Genomic DNA, 23,573 nt, shown 5'->3' with positions numbered 1-23,573 from the left:
TGGGCGGTTCTCTTCTTCCTCAACAAATTAGGAAGAAGCACTTATAATAGTTCACTAAAATTATTCCGTGAGTGCCAAATTGAAGAGAACATGTCTAGTGCAAAAAGAAGGCTGCAATTTTCTTGTCATGCCTGAGCCTCCATAATGCATGGGGTTAAAAATAAAATCTGATTTCAATCTGGAGGACACCAGAGACACACTGTGAAATAGGTTGAACATGATCTCCACAATTCCTGAGAAGATTTGCTGAAACAGGAGAAACAACTTGAGTAAGGCAGAGGAGGGAACAGAAATCAGAATGAAGAAACAGTGGTCACCTGCAGCCTTTCTACACTTTCAACAGGTGAGGACCCAGCACGTACCCAAAACAGCCAAAAGAAAACACCAGTGGTGTGTAGAAAATGTCAGAACAGATGCAAACACCTAATTTAGGATGGGGTGACCAGTTCTTCAGACTGTGCTGACTCCACTGGCCAGGACTTCACTCTCTGCCAGGGTATCCAGCTCAGGTCAGGCACCTGAAGGCACATGAAAAGCACCCTGCCTTACACTCCACTACTGCACAAATATAGACATTTACAGAGAATTTATGGCTTACTCGAGGAATGTTAACTAGAGGCACAGCATTTCTAAAATGCAATCTAATGAACTAAATAAAATTAATTAAAGCAATTTAATGAGCTTGCTGAGTTCAAAAGATTGCAAAGGGCACACTGCACTCCAATGGACATCTTGCAGAACTTAGGAACTTGAATCCCACTGGTTCAAGCCTGCAGAGTGATTAAACAACATGTTATTCAGCCATTATCTCACAGTCAAAAGCCTCAAAAGGCAAAAGATGGACAAAAGTCAGTGTTCCACAATGCCATGAGAAGAAAGAGGAGAATATAATCCCAGATTCTGTTAAATAGTTACACCATTTAGCTGTTAAAACACAATCCTTTTTTTTTTTTAAGAAGTGGTGGAGTTGATCAGATCTGCCACAAAAAAACGCTTCCAGAAGTAAAATGAAAAATGATAATATAGCTTGATTCAGAATTGGCAGTTTATAAACACATCCTAAAAAAGTTAGTTCCGAGCTCATGACAAGCACCAAAAGATACTAAAATGGCCGGATTGACTTGGGGAAGCCTCTGCTTCTATATAAACAGATTCTGTACCTCAAACAGAAAACCTTATGGGATTGGTAAGTCAAAAAAAAACCCCAACAAAAAACCCACGCTGGAAGCTCGATTGCAAGCATATATTCCTAAACATTTAGAGCAGAGGCGCAGTGTTAAAAAAAAACCATCCATGAATCAATCCTCAGCATCAGCAATGGCTGGTAGATAGAAAAAAATCGAGAGGTACTACCTAAAATCTCATTTTCCTTCAAGGATAGGGACAGGCTGACAGCACCTTCTTTGTGCATTGGTGTGGCCGGTCCACAGTCAGACAGAAGACAAACATCAACACTGTTCTCAGTTCAGATAAAACCTACCCACTTCCTTCTGCCCCACAGCAGGTCTATGGAAGAGCACCTAAATTCATCAAGTCCAGCTGATAACCCAGCACTCTCATGTTCAGCACTAAACCATGTCCAGCTAGTTACCAGTCTGCTTAAATGATGAAGAAAAAAAGCCCCAAACCAACAAATCAATTATAAAAATTAAATAAAGGCAAATTAATATAAATGAAGTATAATTATTCAGTACATTAGTGACTGACTTGCTATTTTTGTGCTCAGAATTTGTTTTCATTTGTAGAAATGTTCCTTTTACATTTGAGGAACGATTAAGCCAAGTTGGTGCAACTCCACCAACAAAGGAGATGAAATGAAATGAGTGGTAGCACAGGCTGTAAGACCAGCGGAAGAATTAAATTCATGTTAAACTGTTACGATGCTTTATATTTGAAATTTAATTTGAATGTTCCTATCAACAGCACGAGCTACACCAAGCTATGCAGATCCTGGTCACCTCATACAGCCTTTGTGTGATGTTTAAGGTTGGGACTGTGAGACACATTATTCCTACATGGTGTTTGTGTGACAGTTTTGGTCTTTATGCCTTGGGATTTATTTCCAAATTAGTTCTAACCTGTGCTTCCAGTCATTTGCTTGCTGACATTTCACCTGTTAGCTAAAAGGATTTCCCAGAAACCCCACAAATAAGCCTTTGCCAAATGCCATTTGCCTTGGGATCTAATTATCCAATAACTTAATTATGGATGATGCACTTCTGTTGGAGCACACTGTAATATTTCAGGATCTTATGATACCTTGCAGGGAAATGCTGAGGACTTCACCCCCTCGTTTCTTTTCAATAATACTTTGCCTCACCAAAATCTGGTCTTACTACCATCAGTCCCAATGAGCCTTCAGTTACTCTCTGAGATACTCAGGTGGTGTCCTTTGTTGCCTTTTGCTCTCAAGGGTGACAGACACTCCAGAACAGAAAACTGGTTCGTGACCGAAGTCACTGGAGGTGGATTAAGCTGCCAAAGGTTTAATATTAAACTATTAAATGTCATCGATATTGTCCAAGTTCTGTCTGTGTGAATTTAACCAATCTTTCAGGAGTAAGGTTAGTCAAAAATAAACTACATCTATGTGTAACTCAATTATCAGCCATGCACATTCCCCTCAATTGCACAGTTACAAACAGCTCATTTGGTAAAACTATGGAAGAAACAAACATTTTCTAGAGCTAGGAGGAAATGCCTAAATTTTGGCAAAATAGCAATAAATATAGCTGTCAGATTTTCCTGTTCTTCCATTTGTTCGCAAAATGTGCAAACTACTAAGGAAGCAGGTAAACACAAAGCATTTATCAAACAGCAAAGTTCAGTCCCTGGAGAGATCAGAAGAGGTTTTTCTGTTTGTTTGTTTGGGGTTTTTTTGGCATTTGTTTGTTTCATTAATTTACTTTTATTTTTCCATTTATTTACCACATGCTGCCTGAGGTCAGGTGGCACATTGTAAACTCACTTTTCAATTCTTCATGAAGAGAAAAGGGCAGCCACTTGGCTGCAGCTTTCCTGAAGTACAAAGCCAGTAACCTGCTTTTCAGTTACCCCTTAAATACAAAACAGAATTGTTTGAACCAGAGTATTTTGGTGAATGGTTGTCTAATGACAGTGACCAGACAAGAGCAGGGGACAGAGATAACCTGGGAAACTAAAACAAGAACAGGTTACCCCGAAGCTGTCTTCACATAAGACTCTTTCACAAGAAGACCTTACAAAAACACTACTCCCAGGAGGACCAATAGCCATCTTTTTTAATTAACTCATTCTGTTGAAGATATTCCATAAAAAAAAAAAAAAAAAAAAAGAAGTTTGGAGAAGATGAAAATCCAACACATTTTTTGTCTTGTCAGATGCTGAGAAGAAAAAGTCATCTATTACTTTTTAAATGCTACAGAAAATTCCTAAAACATGGTCATCTCTGGTGTACATTTACATTGGACCGTCCCAGGGAGTTACTTGCCCACATGCAAGCAGTAAGATTTATGGACAATGCAACACCTGAAGGTGCCAAAAAGTCCCCCCACCATTCCTCAGCCACCTGCTACATAAAACAGGCATGGGAAGGTGAACAACACGGGGTCTTCTGCCCAATAAAAGTGATTAACATTTAATTCATTATATCTTCAGAAAAAAATGCCCTTTAGATGCTCTTATCAGGTTATATATATATTAAACTATCTGAGAGGTACAGCAAAAGCTGTTGGTAGCATATAGTTGCCTTAGCACATCAAGGAAAGTATGTAAAACAGAGAGGTTCCAAACACCACAAAATCACTGTATCCTCTACAAAATCAGAGCTACAGTAAGCAGAAAAAAATTCAAATAATTGGATTCTGCTAATCTGTGGGGACAGGGACTTAATACTGCATTTAATTTTGCTAAGTGGAAGGAAGATTATTGCAGGCAAGATACAAAGAATAGTCTCTGCTAAAATTGTGTAACATTTGCAAGCCTAAATACTCTAAGACAGTTATTAATAACTGTATCAGAACATTTCCATGTATTCAATGCACAGTTATGAAGGAATCTAAACATACAGGCCTCCTCCCAATGCAGACAATAATAATAATGATAATATTTACATTCCTCTATTCACTTGTTTTCCAATAGTATTTTAAAAAAGTATCTATGAACTTGCTGGGTAACATATGCCAACCTTCTATGAAACACTGCAGAAAGTGTGGGTTTAAGCATTTTACTTCACTTTCGACAGAGACTAACCACTCACTGGGGCAGAGCCATTCTCTTTCCAGAGTTTTTAACAGAAAAGCTGAAATTTATTCTCTCTGAGTCTCTCAGTGTCACAGTGAAGGACTTTTTGGGACCTGCCCTTTTTCGCAGCCCACAATTCCTCCGGGAAGAAGCAGTTTAACTAATATCAGAAAATTTTCATATGTAGTATTTCCGTGTGTTACTTTGCTGTTTTGAAACTCAGATTCTTCCACATTGTTATTTTTTCAATAAATTAATGTTTGTTTTTATCTTTCTGATGATGCCTTAAGCCCCTATTAGTTTTTTATTTTTGTAAGTTTTATAAGTAGGTTTTAAAAGCAGCAGCCCTCGTTCCCTTTCCCTGTAGTACAAGTAGTTTACACATTCCTTAACCCTCTTACCCCATTCTATGCTCCCCATATCAAATCCACCCCTGAATTCATTGGCAATGTTTAGTCTCTTGTCAAGGCAAGGCCTATACTGTTTAGAGAACACCCATATCTAGGCCTGAACAACACAACAGAGTCAAGAACTGGGTGACTGTGTACCCTTTGTGCTCTGAAGATGATGAGAATGATGAAGAGGTGGTCCCGAAATATACCCCAGACTCAATTCTAAGGGGGTGGACCTGGGGCGGTCCAGAGCAAAGGCTACAGGTTGGACACACTTGGGATTGGACAGATAATATTATAAAATGTAACATCTTGAGCACAGTGGGCCTGCGCGTCTTGTAACATCTATTGCCTTGGCACAATTAAACCCTTTCCTTATCTCACCCCTAATTAACTGCTCCTGAGTTTTTTTTCCTTTAGCACCAGCTGAGCAGGCATCACTGAAATGTGAAATCAGTGTTTATAACAACAACGGTTTGGTGTTTACAAAAACTATTTTAAATTCTGATGGAGATCAACACACTTTTCCATAAAAACAAAACCTCCCCCTACAAACCATTTATTATCTGCAACACACTCAACTTGATCCCACATTCCCAGAATATCAATTAATTCACTCATTATTACTAAGAAAGGTGCTGTACTTTTTAAAAAGAATTTCCTTTGAAGTAAATATCCTTCTGAAGAAAAAAATTCATACTAATATGTTAGTGGAAAAGACAAAATAAGCACATTCTGTCATTGCAATTTTTTTTTAACACTGTAATATTACAGCAAATCTTATGAAGGCATTTGGAATCTTCCACACAATAGTGGTTCCTGTAATACTTTACTCTTCCTTCATGATAGTCTGCTGGAGGAGCCTAACAGCACCAACAGAGGTTAAATATGGAATTATCCAACGGCTGGGATTGTTGGGAGATAACCCAAACCTAGACGCATCTGTTTACCAAAATTCAGTCTCCTGTGTGAGGTAGCAGAGCTGCAACATTCCTCCCACTGAGCTCTGACAACTTACCAGTTTTACCTGGCACAGGACATGACAATCAATTCCAAAACAACTCAAAACTAAAATTAAAAGGATCCGCAAGTTAAGGAAAACAAAATCTATTTGTCCCACAAGCATTTTCCATAATCTTCATTACATAACTTGAAGAAAATGCATTGCTTTTTCAAATATCCACTCAAAATATGCTGATGGAGGTCTCTCATATGATTAATTTTGCTTTCTCTCCCTCATTTGTGTTATTCTGTAGCACATTATCACTCTAATGTCTAAATTACCTACGTAAATAAAACCTAGACTGAAAGAGATTACTCTTTTCTTCTGTCCCTCACAGAAAAGAGATCTGATTCTTCGAACACTGGCACAGAACTTCTCATTTTTTTCACTCCATTAATACATTTGAGTGGTTAAATCAAATTAAATTAAATCTAGGCAGTATTTTTACACTAACTAACATGTGCAACACTGAGTTTTCATCATCATCTGATTGATTAATTAAAAAATAACTTTATGTGCCTCTGTTAATTAAGAGGTTCGTGGTTTATTACTTCACACCTGTAAGAATATAAGCACATTTTCTGAATTAAAAAGACTGTTTAATTTTCAAATCTTTCTATTTTCTTCTTGTGATGGATCAGTTTTAGTCACTAAGGGACTTTCCTGTATATCTTAGCAAAAGTTTGTGTCTATATGTATATACAAACAAGGGTGCACTTTAATGAAAAAAAGGTCTGTAAAAACTACTAAAACTCGAAAGCTTTGAATAAACGTTTTGGGTGAAGCAAAAGATGAACATAAAAAGATATTTTCTAGTGATCTACCTTGAAAATTAAAACTAGCACCCCATAAGAAAAGTGAAGTGTTCTTCTGCCTCTTTAACAGCAGCCCGCTATTGCTGAAAACCAACATAGCTGATGTTTAAACCAATGTAAAGCTCAGCTTCATGATCTGTAATTATTTTGTCTCTGCAGCGCTAAATGCAATTATGAACAACTCATTCATCAATATAAAAACACAATTTAAGATTCTAAGGGAACAGATATGGAAAGGATTTGTTTTCACACAGTTCTCTTCATCAAGATGTGGTTTAACAACACTATCGATAAACAAGTGTACAATCTAAAGCAGGCACGGCAACATCCATGTTTAATTTCATCTGGGGAATCCTCTAATATTCCATTTATAATGCTATAAAAACATGTCTCAAAGTAACGAGCAAGAGTGTGAGGGGTGAATATGACAAAACTACAGCCAACCCAGCCTCCCAAAGTTCACTCATTAACCGTGTACCATCTGAAGGCTGCTGAAGCACAAGTATTTGTGCTAAATGGGCAAGAAAGCACCAAAGCTCTCTTTGCAAAGGAGACCACTCTAGCCAAGCACGGCGATGTGCTGGGTTTCAGAGCGTGGCTTTGGTCCGCGTCCCTTTCTCACAACCTTGGGGAAATGCCTGCGGGCGGCTCAAACCACGCTCCTCGCAACCACCCAAACTTCCCCAAACCTGTCTGACACCTGTTGGGTTTCTCCAGTTCCGGGAGAAAGGCGCGAGGGCACGGCAGGCACAGACACAAACACATTTCAAACCCGCAGCAAATAAGATCAGGAATTCAAATGAGGCAACTGGAGGCGTGTGATTGAGATACTCGATCTCTATCTACGCTGAACAACCACGGCGTCCTTCTCCTCAGGATTATGTAATGCACGGAGAGTATTTAAACACCCGCCTGTTTGACACAGTCATGTCAAACAGATCAGCTTTAGGGAGGATCAGCTGGGGGCGGGGGCCAGGAATTCGGCAGTTCACGGCTATGAACCACCACCCCTCTTGGGAAGGAATCCCACCAAAGCCTTGAGGGTCCTCCCCCAAGAACAGGCAGGGGAGACTCGGCTCGGGCGTTGTGCCACCATTTCTATCTCAAGCAAGATCGGCTTCACAACACCTGCGTGGCAAAGAACCTGCCCACTCCTGCGGGATTGTGCGGGCTGCAAATCAGGGCACGGACTCGCTCCTGCAGGGCAGGGGTTCCCGAGGGGGAGCTGAGAGCCTGTTACCCCTTCAGAGCATCGCTGGGAAAGGGGCAGCCCTGCAGGGAAAAGCTCGGTGACTCCTTAGAGTGTCCCTGTGCTCTTTTGGGACTTTGGCCCCTCGCACCCTCTGTTTGCTGAGTTTGGTGAGACATGTATAGCTGCACCAAAGTGCTGGCATCAAGATGACACAACACTTCGTTTGTGGGATGCTGCTCTTCGGGCACCCCACTGAAATTCGGCTTGCAGTCACTGGGGGAAAAAAAGAGTCAGGGAGGAGGGAAAAGTCACCGCGGAGGACAATAAAGCTACCGGCTTCGCCGCTTTCTGAGTGGCTGCTGCCCTTCCCAGCGCTCCAGGAGCTCCAGGAGCGGGAGGGAACTCCCCGTGGGGGCCAGAGCCCGTAGTGACACCGTGACCCCTCCGGGGAGATGCGAGGGGGGCGGCAGCGCCCGGCTTTCCTCCCCCCCTCCCCCTCCTCCTCTGGGGCGCGGGGCGGCCGTCGGGGCGGTACCTGCTTGTCCAGCGCAGCATCCTTGGCACTGCCGGCCGAGCATCCCTTGGGAGCCGGCACCCGCTCACAGTTGCAGCCCTCCAGCATGTACATGCCGGCGGGACGGGCGCTCTGCTCACCCTCGAAGTAGAAGAGCACGTTCTGGTAGAGGGCGAACCACTTCTCGTGCCAGCGGTTGGTCTCCGCTGTCTTCTTGCTGAGATAGCCCCGTTTGGTGCCCTCCTTGCGGGCCAACAGCGCCAGGTACAGGGCATGCCCCTCGTTGTACCGCACGCTCTTCTGCATCGTGCCCGGACCCGCGGCCGCTCAGCAGCTCCGCGGCCGCTCCTCATGGGCTCGGGCAGCACCGACGGCGCGGCCCCGGCCCCGGCCCCGCGCTACGCCCGCCCTCGGGGGCCGAACCGTGTGTTCCCCGCGGCCCCCGCCCCGCCCCGCCCCACAACACCTCCCACCGCTCCGCAGCAGGAGCCGGAGCGGGCGCCGGCGGCGGGAGCGGTCCGCGGGCAGTGACGCGAGGGATCAGCCGTAAATCCGCTTTGGAGAGCGATTTAAAGAGCAAAGTCGCCGCCGCCGCAGCGCCCAGGTCCCTGCCCCCCTTCTCCCCTCCCCCATTCCTGCATCCCTCTCTCCCTGCATCCCCCTATCCCTGCATCTCTGCATCTCTCCATCCCGCTATCCCTCCGTCCCTCCCTGGGGTTGGATGGAGCGGGGGTTCGGGCGGTGAAACCCGCGGGCAGCGGTGCTCTCGGCCGGCCGGGACGGGCCGTGAGCCTCCGGGTTATTTGGGGCCGCCCGTGGGTTTCTCGACAGTTTCCGCCTTTCCGATTCTTCGAGCGAAAATCTTAGAAAGTGACAGGGCCGAGCGAGCGCGGCTGCCGGAGCCGGCAACTTCTCCTTCGAGCGAATTGCAGCGAAATGCAGCAGTGAAATACAAGTGAAATATCAGAAACCTGTCACTTTTAACCCGATACTCGCGCTGGTTAAAGGCGCGGGGGGGGAGGGGGGGGCGTCGCAGATGTCACCCCGCGGAACCGCATCCCCCCGAGCACCGCGTGGCGCGCAAAGACCACCCCGGCTCGGGGTGCGGGGGGCTCTGCCTGTGCCGGGGATCGCTTGAGGCACGCTGGGACCATTTTTAGATCCCAGCTGGCGGCTGTAACACGCAGCATCGCGGGCGGGGACGCGAGTGCAGGAGGAGGGTGCATGGGGACCGCCGAGAGGAGGGGGCGGCTCAACACATGCCGAAAGAAAAATGTGCCAGGAGTTACGCGGGTTTGTTTTCGCACTGGGTTAGTCAGGATGGCAGCAGGTGCGATCCGGTTCCTGCGCTCAGGACAGTGGTACCTCCACGCCTTAATTACAGCAAATAAATTTTGGCGAGAGAGCTGGCAGGAAAAATTATTTTACATAAAACATAAGCAATATGGAACTTTCTACCAACCAGAGCACCCTGCACCTTTGATTTAGCAATTTAAACTTCCTCTTAAGGTTCTTTCAGGAAAAAGCATTTGGAGCTGTTTCATCTGATGATGTGTTTTTCTTCTGTAGCTTTCTATCTCTTTGGCTTTATTAAGTCTTAGGAGTCAAAAAATAACAGAAAATTCATTCTGTTACTGACTGTTCAAAAAAAAAAGTGAAAATTAACAGTATTGCTTTATAATGCTCAGAGTTAGAAAATATTCCTTGTGTAATCTGTGTCAGCTATTGTGGTTTTTAGTATTATTTACAGGAACTCTGGACCTATGCAGGGGTGTAAGGCTCTTGTCCTGTCAAAAGAAAATTTCATAATAGAAAAAACAAACAGATACACAAATCCTTCTGGAACTGAGTGTCACATAGAAATTTGAGCTTAACAGGTCATGTCTAGGGAAGTCCAGGTTTTGGACAGGGATTGGACACCGTACCTGTGACTGGAATGTGTGAGATGAGTTGTGTTCCTGCATCTCAGTGACCGGGGTCTTACTAGCCTCTTTCAATGCCTGGGTTCCACTCAGATGCTGCTGTCCAAGTCAGTGGATTAATTCAGTGTGTGAGATTCCATGGAATATCCTATCTCTTCGTGCAAGCAAATGGCAAGGCAGCAAAACCAAGAGAGAGAAGCAGACTGCCACTCCCGGGAGTGTTCAGATGTTTGACACCCAGTGAATACTCACAGCTTTCCAAAACAAGCACATCGTACATCACGACCAAATGCTGCAGGAAGAACACATCTTTGCCAAGATCAAGTTGCAAGCTTTTGTCCCAACTTACATAATTTGTGCTTTAATAAAGCTTTTGCATAAATCACAAATGATCACACATCATCTATTCCACCAGACTACCTGAGACACACAGAAAAAAATAAATGACAGGACTTAATTTTTATCTGTAAATAAAGTGAGGGTTTCCTTTGACTACATCATTTTCTCCAAGACACACAGGCATTTTTCCTAAGCTGAAAATGTGGAATATGTCATTGCATAGCAATCCGTAGGAATTACAGGGAGTCTAATGTTCATGTTCACTACAGTGAACACTGTTCATGTAGCTATCAGTTTGACCTTTATTGTTGAAGTACAATTTAGTTCTCCCAATGATATTTTCTTTATTACTTGATCATTCTTATACAAGGACAACCTAAGTTTTATTACTTTAAATATCTACTACATATCTGTGAAAAGTATATGCTATCTAACATGTAAATGTAACCATATATGATTTTAAAAAATTTCTTCATTAGCAACAATAAAGAAGGGTTGTTTGTGCTTTTTAAAAAAGTAAAATGCTATGCCAAATTCATATATATGAACACAAATGAGTTATATGTGTAAACAGATGTAAAGGAATCTGGGATGTAATTTATTCCATAGGGCTCTGAAGAAAAAGAACATACAGGTAAGCACACTGATTTACTTTATTTTATATCTTAACCTTCACTTTAGTGTATTTTAATTCCAGAGGATTCATTTATAGAGCTACATTCCCAAGTCTTGTCATCATAGGCCCCTAGGAGATTTGTGTAGAACTATGGTGGAAAGTTGTGGTCCTGTCTCAGCAGAGAGGACCCCATTAGTCTGCATTTACCCTGAATTTCCCATTGGGACCTAGTCCAGCGTGTTCAAAGCTATCATAAACAGGGAAATAGATAGTGTTGTACAACAGTGGAATTGCTGAATCTGATGCCCAGAAGTGCTTGGGGGGCAAGTCAGCGAGTTGTCACTCTTTTGGGTGACAGGAAAATCTGCTTTAGAAACTGCATAAAATTTAGGCCTCTGTTCTGAAAAACACTTTAAAAAAACCACTGTTAATGTAATGGTAATAAAAACCATTGAAGCAATGGAAAAAAATTAGTTATGCTATTATTTTCATGTCCAGGTTTGTATGTATTTGCTCTAAATTTTTATATGCTTATTTGTCACTAAATTATTGTTTATATTTTCATGCCAAGGTACCAAATACAAAATAAATTTGTAACGCTGTTAAACAGCTGCTCTATAACTTATGGGGAAAAAACCCCTGTGTTTCACTAAGAATATACCTACATGTCTCCTCTTAGAATCATAGAATAAATCGGGTTGAAAAAGACCTCCGAGATCATCAAGTCCAACCCTTGAGCCAACACTCCCATGGTTACTAGACCATGGCACTAAGTGCCACATCCAGTCTCATCTTAAAAACCTCCAGGGACAGTGAATCCACCACCTCCCTGGGCATCCCATTCCAATGTCTGATTACTCTCTCTGTAAAAAATTCCATCCTAATATCCAACCTAAACTTCACCTGGCACAGCTTAAGACTGTGCCCTCTTGTCCTACTGCTGGTTGCCTGGGAAAAGAGACTGACACCGACCCGGCTCCCCCCTCCTGTCAGGGAGTTGTAGAGAGTGATGAGGTCTCCCCTGAGCCTCCTCTTCTCCAGGCTGAACAACCCCAGCTCCCTCAGCCTCTCCTCATAGGACTTGTGCTCGAGTCCCTTCACCAGCCTTGTTGGTCTTCTGCTCCAGCACCTCAATATCCTTCCTGAAGTCTTCTTATAGATTGTCTGAAAAGTAGAACTGAACTAATATCTTCTCTGGAAGTTTACTTAGTTTTGCTGATAAAAGTGTTTACTCCTCCAAGCATAGAGTATAATTTGGCTATTTGAAAGGCATTTATAATATTCAGCTATGATAAAGCAGGAAAATTTTCAAACCTGTGTTATACATCATTGGTATAGTAAGTCGTGAATATCTTGAAATTAATGGGAAACACTCATGTATGGAAATGCAATTTACCTTTTATAGATCACCTTTTGAATTACTACAAACAATTTTGGGCTTAATACAGCTCCTGATGTGGTTCAAGAAGATTTACTATTCCTATTTTATGCAGACATTTTTTTGTGGGAATTGCCTTGTTTAACCCGTTTTAGATCATTGTGAACACCAGTTCATGGTAATTAATTCCTCTTGGAATTACTTGTGACTACAATACCTTTTGGTGGTATGAGAAAGGTAATGGCACAGGTGTCCGTGAGATTCCCTCCTTCAGGAATCTCGGGCCAATACTCAATGGGAGGTTTCAACAGAAGGCAGGCAACTGCAGGTCATTTACCTGTTATGCAGGTGAGGGTGTCACCATCATCATCACCATCACCACCATCATCATCATCATCATCATCATCATCATCATCATCATCATCATCATCATCATCATCATCATCATCATCAATCAACATCATCATCATCATTTTTTATTATCATGCCTAACCTCTTACTTCTAAATGCTGCATAAACACCAGAAAAATATCCAAGCCAAGAACAATTTAACCTAAGCCCAAGATTAGGTCCCCAGAGCCAGTCAAAAAATGTACAAGGACTAGTCAATACACTGCCTGTTGTGACAGGCAGCAGCATCCTCAGGACACAGTTTGCATGTTTGTTGCTGGGATTTAGGGAGAAGAATAGCAAAATAAGGTTTTAGAGGAACTCTTGAAAGAAACAGTTTAGTGTCTCTGCAGAGGTCATTGGGGAATTCTTGTCTGTGGTCAAGGATAGAATGGGAAAATACAAAGGACTGTTGAAAAGAAATGGAGAAAAAGAATGTGTGGCAGAAGGTGTCTCACAGGCAGGCTGGAGAAAATCAAAAGCAGAAGGGAAAAAAAAAGGAGAAAATCTGGAATCAAGGGACTCAATTAAATTGAAAAAATACTGCTATTTAGGCAGGAGGCAAAAGCAAGTGGGTTGAGGAAGAATTCAGCCTGGCTGGCAGAGTGATAGTAATGAGCATACAGTGCAGAGGAAACCAGTGTGAGTGATCAAGGGTTGGGAACAGCTGGGAATTGCTGAGCATGTCTAGGGGTTAGCAGGACACGCAGGAGGAATAGAGGAAGGAGAAACTGCGACGTGATAGTAGGGAGGGAATCATGGAGAAGACAAAGTTGGGAGTGACAGCAGGAGAGTCATGGGTGCTGGGTAAGGCTGGAGAATCAGTTGGTAAAGAGGTTAAAATCACCGAGAGATGCTGGGGGGTGATGAGAGCAGGACTCTGAAATAGGAGAAGAGACCAACACAGAGGGGGTGAATTGAGGAGACTGGTGGGCAATAAAGGGTAAGAAAGAGGAGGGTAATGTAGGGTCAGTTCAACGTGGCACATCCACTGAGAGGATTAGATCAGCGTAATGCTGGGAAAGGAAGGGGCATTTCAAATGTGGAAATGCTCGTAGTCCAAATCAGCACTAAAACCACTGGGAAAGAAAAGACAGGCAGCTTTTCTCTGTAAGCCTGTTTTCAGCCGGTTCCTCTTCAGCAAAGGTTTGCCAGCTGGGACTAAAATGGAACAGTCAGTATTCAGCTTGTTGACCATACATATTAATTAAAAGCTCCAGGGGTATTTTATTTAATACAGATAACAAACATAAACTAAGCTCCAGATGCAAGCATAGTGAAAAAGACATTTTAAAATTTCCTTCACATGGCTACAATTTTCATACTGAGATGCACACTCACTTAGTGGGAATACGACTGTCAGAGCTGAGCCCCGAATTTTAAAGTTAGCAGAGATTACTCCCTTATCCCCTGCTCTGGGAGCTATGTAACGAGAATTTCACAGACCCTGTGATTAGTGTGGTGCCCTTAAGAAGAGTATTGTCCTACAGCTCACAAATTGCCAAGGCATGAAACTGTCTCAACATTCTTGGGAGATATTTTAAATTAGTACTTTCAGTGTTCCACAGACACTGGCATGCGGTAACAGAGATTTTATAATGTTCTCCAAATGTGAGTCAGGAGAGGCAGCCTGATGGCTGAGCTGCTGAAAGCAAAGGGTTCAGCAGACACGGGCTGTGATTACTCTAAGTTTAAGAAAGCCCTTGGTAACTGGGAAAATGGCTTTAGAATTAAAAAGACGTAGTAGGATAAAATTTCTTTTTTTCTTATTCCATGTGAACTGAGTATAAATGCAAATAACTCCTTGCTTATTTTGTCAAGATGCTCTCATATATTGGCATAGAAATAGGAAAAATGTGTAAAATATTAAAGCGTACTCATTTCTTGGAGAAAAGTAAGCCCCACAGATTGGAAGAGAGTGCAGTGGGTGCCATCTGGAATAAGTAAGTAACCCTGGGAAGAAATTGTGATGTTTACAAGGCTTGATACTAATACAGAGAATTCTATCCATCTGGCATGAAGCCTACAAATAATCTGCCACAGGGATGCATAATTCTATAGAAACAGGTTTGATGATCCAGAAGTTGCATTCCCCACAGTCACCTTGAAAGAGACATTTAATGTGTTATGTATCTGAGCAGCTTTCAGAGGTGCAGCATCTGACTTTGAGGGCAGGCAGACCCACAGACCATAAAAATCAGCTTTATGGGAAATAGAATCCACGGTTCTCTTAACAGGGTTAAGAGGTTACAGGGTACCCACATCATCTCCAGATCATGTAAGAATTCTGAGTTCAGTGCCTTTGTACGAGAACATTGCATTTATTTTTGATACAGATGCAATACACTGAAAACCATTTTAATGACTCTGTTCAGATGCAGCTGGGACTTTACAAAGACCTGGAGAAAATGTGTGTAACAACAAGAAAAAATAATCTTAAAAGGCTGTAGGCAGAGCATCCCTGAAAACAGTGATCTGAGCCAACTTTATCACCCCTCGCATGCAAGCAGAGATACACCAAACAGGAGACTTGTTTAACAACAGAAAGGAAATTGAGCTTAACATCAGTCCCTTTTTATTTGGGGGATTTCTGGACAGGTGGGAAGTGGATACCAGGTGTCTGTAATTGGTGACTTACTGTTGATAATGAACATTCTTCCCGGTCCATGTTTGTGTTGTTCACATTCTCAGCTGAAAACCTTCATAGCTGCTTGGATTGCAATTTTTTTGGGGGAAAAGAAAAAAAAAGACAAAAAAGGGGGAAAAAAAGAAAATAAGAAAAAAGAAAAAGAAAAAAAAGCTGAGAAACGTAATAAAAAAATAAAAAATGAACATAACATCCATCTACAATTATATCAACTCTTACAGAAAATTTGTAACTTCATCATTAATAGTAGAATGCTTTCCAAGAAAAGAGTGTATTAATTGCACTTCATATTAATGCGTACAAATTTTTAAATGGAATACAAAAATAACATTTATTGTACTTTCTACAAAGCCGCTACTGTTACATGCAAAAGTGAGCAAAGGCCTGAATCCATATAAAAATTACACTTGACCTTTTTAATGCATTAATATGATCTATTTCACAAGTAGGTTCCTCTTGAATGCATACTAAGAATGTAAAATCAACATATTTTTGATTTTTGATAATTTTACCATTAAAAAGTAAAATTTGTGTTCATCCCCTTCTTACTATGTTTGTTTTGTCTTCTTTGGTCAGTTGTATTGTTTTGAATGTTAACACAACCCAATTGGTAAATACTGGTGTTAGCAAGGGGAGGTAAAATGTATATTTGCTCCAATTTGACATCCTATTTGATTTTATCAATCATATGAGAAATAAAATAATCCGGTTTTATTATAAGTAAATTGATTTAAGTGGAAAGCAGGAGGTGTTGGGATTTTTTTCTTCTCTTTCATTTAATTTAAGGAATTTTAGGCGCCTTGTGGAGATTGTAAGGTGAAAGGCCCCGTCAGGGCTTGACACCAAGGGACTGTCGTGGTCGGGGTAGGATAAAATATATAAAAATGGAAAATTTACCCTGGCCACGTGGCTGGCCTTTGTGTGCAGAGGGACGTCATCAATCAATCAGGAGGGAGGGTGACACCCCCTCCTGAATTCAAAAAATTACCTTTTAAGGTAAAATACCTGTTACCTGTTGAATATTCAACATCTTAGGTGGCCGAGGGTACAAAGAGGGCGCGTTTTTCAAACCGCGTGTGCTATTCCAGGCGTGTGGCTTGGGATTGCACCCAGCGCTGCAATAAAGGATTTCTTGCTGCAAGTTTCCTTGTCCTGCAGATATTTTTTGCTGTTTCATAAATTGAAAAGGGAGATTTTTCTCACAATAATAAAGTTAGATTTTCAATATTCAAGAATTTTGAGTGAGATTATTCCTTGTTTGAGTGGTGTGTTTTTTCACCAAAAGAGAGGTGATCTTTACTGGGTTTATTTCTTGCTGTGGTTTTTAATGGCTTTGGGGAAATAATTCTAAATTTCTGACACGTGTAGATATAAGATCAGACATAGCTACTGCACAGTGGTTTTGTCAGATATTAGGAAAGGCTAATTAGATAATGCCTTAGAGTCTTCTTCAGGGAGAGCAAAAAATATCTGGAATTAACACATCCTATAGGTACATGAGCCTGCAGTACAGGTAAAGCAGGGATGTGACACCCACAGTGTGTGGGTGAGAAGCATCGTCTCAGTTTTCAGATTTTAAACAAGCTTATCCATCATCCGCTGTGCTTAATGCAGAAATCTCTAAAAGAAAGGTTCCCCAAAACTCTGGGAAAGAAATGGATGAGGGAAATTATACTTTTCAACCATTTGTCCTCTTCTGATGGAAAATGCATCCTGTGTACTTCTCCATGGTATCTACAGTGTTCTCACTCTGATGAAGTTTAACTTGTATCCCCAAAAATCAGCCTCTGTTTCTTTGACAGAAATCTTTCTATTACATATGTGTATTATATACACTTTCTTAATACAGATTGTAGTTACCTTCATTAACTGCTCATCTATACATTTCTCTTTTACATGTTAATTCCATTGGGTTTAAGGAACGTTTTTGGACACTGTAGGTGTTATCAGTTACTGAGACAATTACTATGAATGATTAAACTTGTTCATCCTATAAAACTAACTTTTTACCTCTAGAGGGTCTGTCGTTATATTTCAGTGTTTCTCCCCTCTAATTCAAGCTGACAGCCAGTATAATCCAAAGGAGGGAAAATGAGAGGTCTGGAGTGGAGGGCACTTGTGTTTAGTACAACACAGGATGTACTAAGATAGTTTTGGGGAGTTTTGTTCTGTGTTTCTCAGGTACAATGAAAAGCCTGGAGTTTGGAGTCTGTGCAGGAGGGGAGAACAACTCCGAGTTATTCCTCACAATCCCTCCAATAGCCACTTAAAAGGTTTCCAATCGCCTTTTCAGAAAAGCTTTTAAAGTGCTCTGAGTGAGGTAAGTGAATGGCATCTGGAATTAGTAATGGGACACAGAGCTTTATGCCCTCAAGTCACGGGTTCACGTTCACTGAAAGAGAGCAATTAGGACAAATCCTGCTCTAACTTATAAAGTATCCACTGCAGCAAGTGGTTGCTCATTTATCTCTAGTTTTTGCCTGGTGTCTGGACAGTGGGGGATGAAAAAGGGTCAGTCTGTGCTCACTGAATGTGGGAAGAGCATCTACCTCAAAAGGCTCAAAAAAAGGGAAGAAACACCCCAACAGCCCCCTGGGGAATCCTCCAGGTGTGAACAGGCTTTGCATGTGCATTTTGCATCTCCTCCCTATTCCAGCCCACCTCTGGGACTCTGACAGCATTTAAACACTCAGAAAATGGCATTTTTGAAAGCGAAACGTGCTAACCACTTTCCTGCTGGTTTCTGCTCCTTCCACTGCAGGTAGGAATGAAATGGATCCTGTGTGATTAATCCTACCTACATCCCTGCAGGAGCTCTAGGCACCCATCACAGCTGGACTCATTTTATCATGTTGCCTGTTCATCTATGGCTGCAAGAACACTTTAAACTGTGATAAATGATCGACTCACATCTGGATATGTCACATAATACACAGATACCTGGATATAAAGGTTTTATTGTTCAGTGCCACTCTGTCTTTTTTTCATAATAGTTATAACTGTTCTCCATAAGATAAAAGATACTAACTGCCAAAAATTAGAGCCATCAGATAGGACTAAAATTGAGTTATTACATAAAAATGGATATGAAATACAGATGAAATGTATATAATTTATGTAAAAACTATTGTTCTGATTTCATTTCTCTTCGCACCAATCTTATGCTCTGCTTTCTTGGATTGCTGCTCCAGCTTGAAGTGAGCTGTGAGCTGTACCTTGTCAGCCTGACTGGGATGTACTGTATAAATTATATAAGTCTATTAACATATATGCATCAGAATAGCTGTTAAAATTAGAAGTACTAGGTCAACTGAGGAGCAGTCAAGGAAAAGAGTTGGGTAAAGGAGCTTGGTAGACAAGGATGAAACAAAATAATGCTGGTTTCATTTGGGTTTCTTAGTAATATTCACTGTTGTCATTCTCTTTGCTGTTTTCTTCCTAGATGGACCAAAACACTTCAAATAGAAAATACTCAGGAAAATAAGTGCTTGTTTATTCTGCTACTGATAAAACACCCTTTTCTCAGCTAATCCTGTTAATTAATCAAACAGAAATACAGGTAAGCACAGATTTTCTGCAGTGCTCATCTACCAAGAAAAAAAAAGAAGAGCAGAAATATGAATCTATTTGCATTAGAAACAAGAGTTTATTCCCCAAACACATTTTTCATTATAATCAATTATGTTGGAAGTTTTGACCAAACACAGCTTGTGGTAAAAAGAATCATATACTCAAAATCAAAACTCTTCAAGAAAAAACAAACCAGTGGAGATCTAGTGTCATAATGGAGCAAAGCATGTCACGTACAGGTGGAAGAGTTGCAGCAGCCTCCTGCCTCCCCCAAAGGAATTGGTTGGGGTATGGTGGCATTTGGGACCATGCCCACAGTTTTCAGTGCTCCCCTTGTCCTCAAACCACAAAAATCATTACCAGAAACAGCCCCTTCAACATCTCTGCTTCAAATGCTTGAAGTGGGGGTGAAGCTTGTGCTGGAAAGACCTAGGTAACTGCTTTAGTTTTATAATTTAAGTGGAGAGATAGAGAAGACAACAACATATTTGTGTCTTACAAGCACCTCTGATCTTTTTTGTCCTTAAGCAGTTTCAAATGCTTTTTTCCTATTGTGACCAAAAAAAGAAAAAATCTCACATACCCTCTGGTCTTTGAGAAAGGGCTTTGCAGGAATCCAGTCTCCCCTTGACTCCTGAAATCACAGGGCTTCTTACAACAATTGCTAAAACCCAGAAATACTGGTACATGGTGCAGCAATATATTATCCAGTCCTGTGTGTATAAAACCTCACGCTAAGTAGAGAAGAGCTTGGAAGGACTTGAAGAGTTAATCCCCTCCCTTCCTGGGGCAGGCTCGGATCTCGAAGACTTTGGATTTTTCTTCCCAGATGATCCACACCATCTCTGCAAGTGATCAGCTCACCTCACCTTTAGCAGTTTTCCCTTGACCTATAACTGCCCATGGCAGGGGATAGGAACTAGATGGTTTCTAAAGTCCCTTCCAACCCCAACCATTTTGTCATTCCAGATTCATTTCTGGGGACATGAAATAGTTTCTGGAAGGGACACAAATGCATTTAATGAAACTAAACCCTTACCTGCATCAATTACCAACAAAAACTCACTGACAAATTTAAGTTTTAAAATACTGGGTGAACCCAGCTCACAGGACATACCTTAGACTTAATAATGATACTTGCAGGTCCCTTCCAACACAGAATATTCTGTGATTTTCTGATAACTCCTTTCCAGAAGAAAGTTGGCATTTCTATAACATTGTTTTAGTGCTTATTTCTCATGTAGGAAATAACACAGCAGGAGTGAGAGGGTGTTTATATATGACCTTCTTTTGCCAATAATGTTGAAGGTGACTTTGAACAGCAAGAATAATCAGTTCATAGGTGTTTTGGATAAATTACTATTACTTCTGAAATTATATATATTTATTATATATATATATATATATATATATATATATATATATATATAATTAACTGATTAAAATGCCTTCATGAAAGCACAGGGCAATGGCCAACACACACTACAAACAATTTAGTAAACATCTACAGAAGAAAACATTGAACTTACTAACTTTTGTTCGGTTAGTTATCTGCCTGAGAGGAGAAAAGGAATAAGGAAAAGGACCTCCTGCATATAAAGAATTGGGGGACAATGCCAGAATGGTTCATGCCATCTTTTCTCCAACGTATTTCAGGCAGTAGATGTGACATGGACAGATGGGGCTGGGGGGTGAAATAATCCTAAATAAGTAATTGAAAGAACCTGAGGGATGGTGTCTGCCTCCTCCTTGCAGCCCAGCAGACACTTCTGACACTCCTGCCAGCTGAAGAACTGCAAAGAGGGGTCAGGGAGAAGCAGCCGTGCTCTCCAACAGCTTCTCTTCCTCATTCCCTGTGAGAAATTCCCTAAACACATTAGGAAGTTTTGAATAAACTTCAATAAAGTTGCTTTCTAGAGCAACTTTTTTTTGCTCTAGAAAACTAAACAGTCCCTTGCAAATGGGTTCTTTCTACAGTCACATTCCTCCAACTGACTGACACTTTTACATGTAATATGTTCACTGGAAATTGTGTTTTATCCAGTGAGTGCAAAACTCTTTTCTCTCTGCTCCTTTTGCTGTGCTGGATTAGCCATATGGGCAGCAAGGAAAACCTAAGTACTGATATGCTTTATTCACGAAGTAAGAAAAGACTTGTGCTGCTGTGCTAATTGTCTGGGGAGGAGGGGATGTGGGTTTTTTAATGGCATTAAAGGCAGAGAAGAGGTTTGCAGAGTCTAGAACTGCTACCAGCCCGAGCGTCCCCACCCAAAGAGGGACCAGAGGTGATGCCAGCATGGAGCACGGGCTGCTGTTTTGTGCTTGGTGCTCTGAGCCAAACCAGCCAAACCAGCAGGTGCTTTGCATTGTGCAGGAGACACCATTTCCATGCTGTTTCTCTGCTCAGAAGCACACACACAAAAGGATCCACATGCTCTGTGCTGTCAGAGTGCAATAGGGGCTCTGTCAGGGGTTTAGTGGGCACAGCCACCTCTGAGGTGCTCTGCAGCCACGGGAGGGGCAGAGGAGATGGCTTTGAGCAGCCGAGGCTGTAACTGCTCCTTTGCAGACCCTGGGCAGCATCAGCAACAACAAAGGCATTTCCTGCAGGATGGGCCTGGGACAGAGCAGGAAACACTTTTGGGCTGGGTCTGCCCAGGGCAGTTTTCTCCCATGGAGACCCCAAGGAAACCAGCCAGGACTGAATATCCCAGTGCTTCCAGAGCTCAGGGTACAATTTGTCCCCAAGCTGCAACCTGCAATTTCAATTTGGGAAACTCTAAGGGAGGAAGTGTGGCTTGTACAACTTATCTTAACCTATTTCCCAACAATAACTATTGTTCACTTGGGCAGCTCAACATAATATAATTCATTTTGTGAAAAATAAATACAATTTGCAGCCTGTAACCGTAGTGAGACATACTGTGATTTTATTAGCAAGAGGAGATGGATTTTTTTCATTGTTTCTGAAAGAAATCAACATGATTCTATTTGCAGAATGCATTAAAAACTCATCTTGGGACCCTTGAGATGGTATTGTATTGGCTGATTTCAGTTCTTAACAACTTTAGCTGAGTTATAAGATGCTGTGGCTTCCATATGCTGAAAAAGGAAAGCTAATATCCCTTTAATCCCTTTATTCTCTGTGAAAACTTCCCCCCCCCCCCCCCCCCATGGTTCGACAACACCAAGAAATTTCAAGTGCCCATCTTGCACTTTGCTAAGTGCTAAGATTCTGGAGAAAGAGAGGGTAATTTTTTTTCATTTGTGACCTTTAAAATGAATCTCTGTATTGTGTCTTTTGTTGAAATAATTCACCTGTGAATCTTCTGAGCAGGTTAAACTCATTTGTTAATCGGGGGAAGGTAGTTTTGGTGTCTGACAATCTTCTCAGATTTATTTCTCAATAAAGCTTTGCAAAAGTAAAAACCCAGAAAAGGGGGGGGGGGGGAAGGGAAAAAAAAGTCAACATATATTCCTGCAGCAGAGCTTGCACTGTGCCTTGAAAGTTTATCTTCATCTTTCATTTGCTACATACATTTCCATCATGAGTGCTGTAGACTATTTCAATCTCACCTACTTTTGCCCAGCTTGTAGCCCTTCTCATTACTCACCATGTGTTCCCTTATTACCGATTTTATCTGTACTTCTGCATCACAAGTACAGCTCTGCAGAGAAAGCAGTGTGCTTTGTAAACATCACAATCCAGATCAGTACCTTGAATCAATTTCTGTCTCTCCTACAAAAGCATCCACTGACATGTAAAAATCACCCAACAACAGAGAATTACCCCAGATTCCATCTTGACTTCTGCTACTCCTTGTGGAAGGTGTCCCTGCCCATGGCAGGGGGTGGAATGAGATGATCTCTCAGGTCCCTTCCATCCCAAACCATTCTGGTAGTTTATGATTCTCAGTTCCTTGTTGGGGAAGATGCACATGGCATCACCCTGGGGTTTTTAACTTCCAGGACTGATTTTGCCTGAGCCACTCACCCAAGCCTGGGCAGGGGTTGGTGATTTCTGGTCTGGCTCAGCCTGAAGCTCTTTCCACTCCACGATCTATTTCCTGATTTACACTGCACTGTCCACAATTCATGACTGAGGGGTGAGCAGATGAGAAGTGATACCATTACCTACTGCCTTGGGAAGCTGCTGCTTTCTGCCCTGAGTGATCCACAAATCCAGAGAAGTGACTTCATTCCCAAGAGGCAAAAAATGGTTTTTTTAAGGTGTGAGAGCAGAGACAGACTTTATCTCATTCACAGGTATAACAGCATAAATAACAGCCAGGCTCTCAAGATTACTAAGAACAAAACAGATAATACCTCTAATTATGTAAATTAGAAACAAAACAAACTATCCCTTATTCTTATGTGTTAACAATGGCACTTTCTCCCTCATGTAAAGCAATGAGATCATGAGTTTATCATTAACTTTCCTCCAGCAGCACAGAGCTGTGCAGGAATCCTGGCTGCCAGCAGGGTTTAAGCGGCACTCGGAATTCTTCCTTTCTACACCACTGCAGGATTCAGGACTGCCCTGATCCACCTCCTCCACATTATTTTCTCCATGT

General features: G+C 41.8%; 1 protein-coding gene across 5 annotated transcripts in view; it reads right to left on the bottom strand.

Annotated features, from left to right (window-relative positions):
• The window catches only part of RASGRF2 (Ras protein specific guanine nucleotide releasing factor 2), a 123,426-nt gene extending 114,889 nt beyond the window's left edge, over positions 1–8,537 (bottom strand). For 2 of the 5 annotated variants that reach the window (XM_064642299.1, XM_064642297.1), the window contains exon 1: positions 8,159–8,534. In XM_064642299.1, the coding sequence (XP_064498369.1) occupies positions 8,159–8,443 (285 nt within the window). In that variant the 5' untranslated portion in view covers positions 8,444–8,534. Of the gene's footprint in view, positions 1–8,158 lie in introns of all 5 variants that reach the window. The other 3 variants (XM_064642300.1, XM_064642301.1, XM_064642298.1) reach the window with 3 other exon arrangements.
• Positions 8,538–23,573: the final 15,036 nt, after the last annotated feature.

Source organism: Pseudopipra pipra, chromosome Z (assembly GCF_036250125.1).
Source record: "Pseudopipra pipra isolate bDixPip1 chromosome Z, bDixPip1.hap1, whole genome shotgun sequence".
NCBI lineage: Eukaryota > Metazoa > Chordata > Aves > Passeriformes > Pipridae > Pseudopipra > Pseudopipra pipra.
The sequence above is the reverse complement of the archived record's forward strand: the minus strand, read 5'-3'. Positions and strand labels throughout refer to the sequence as shown.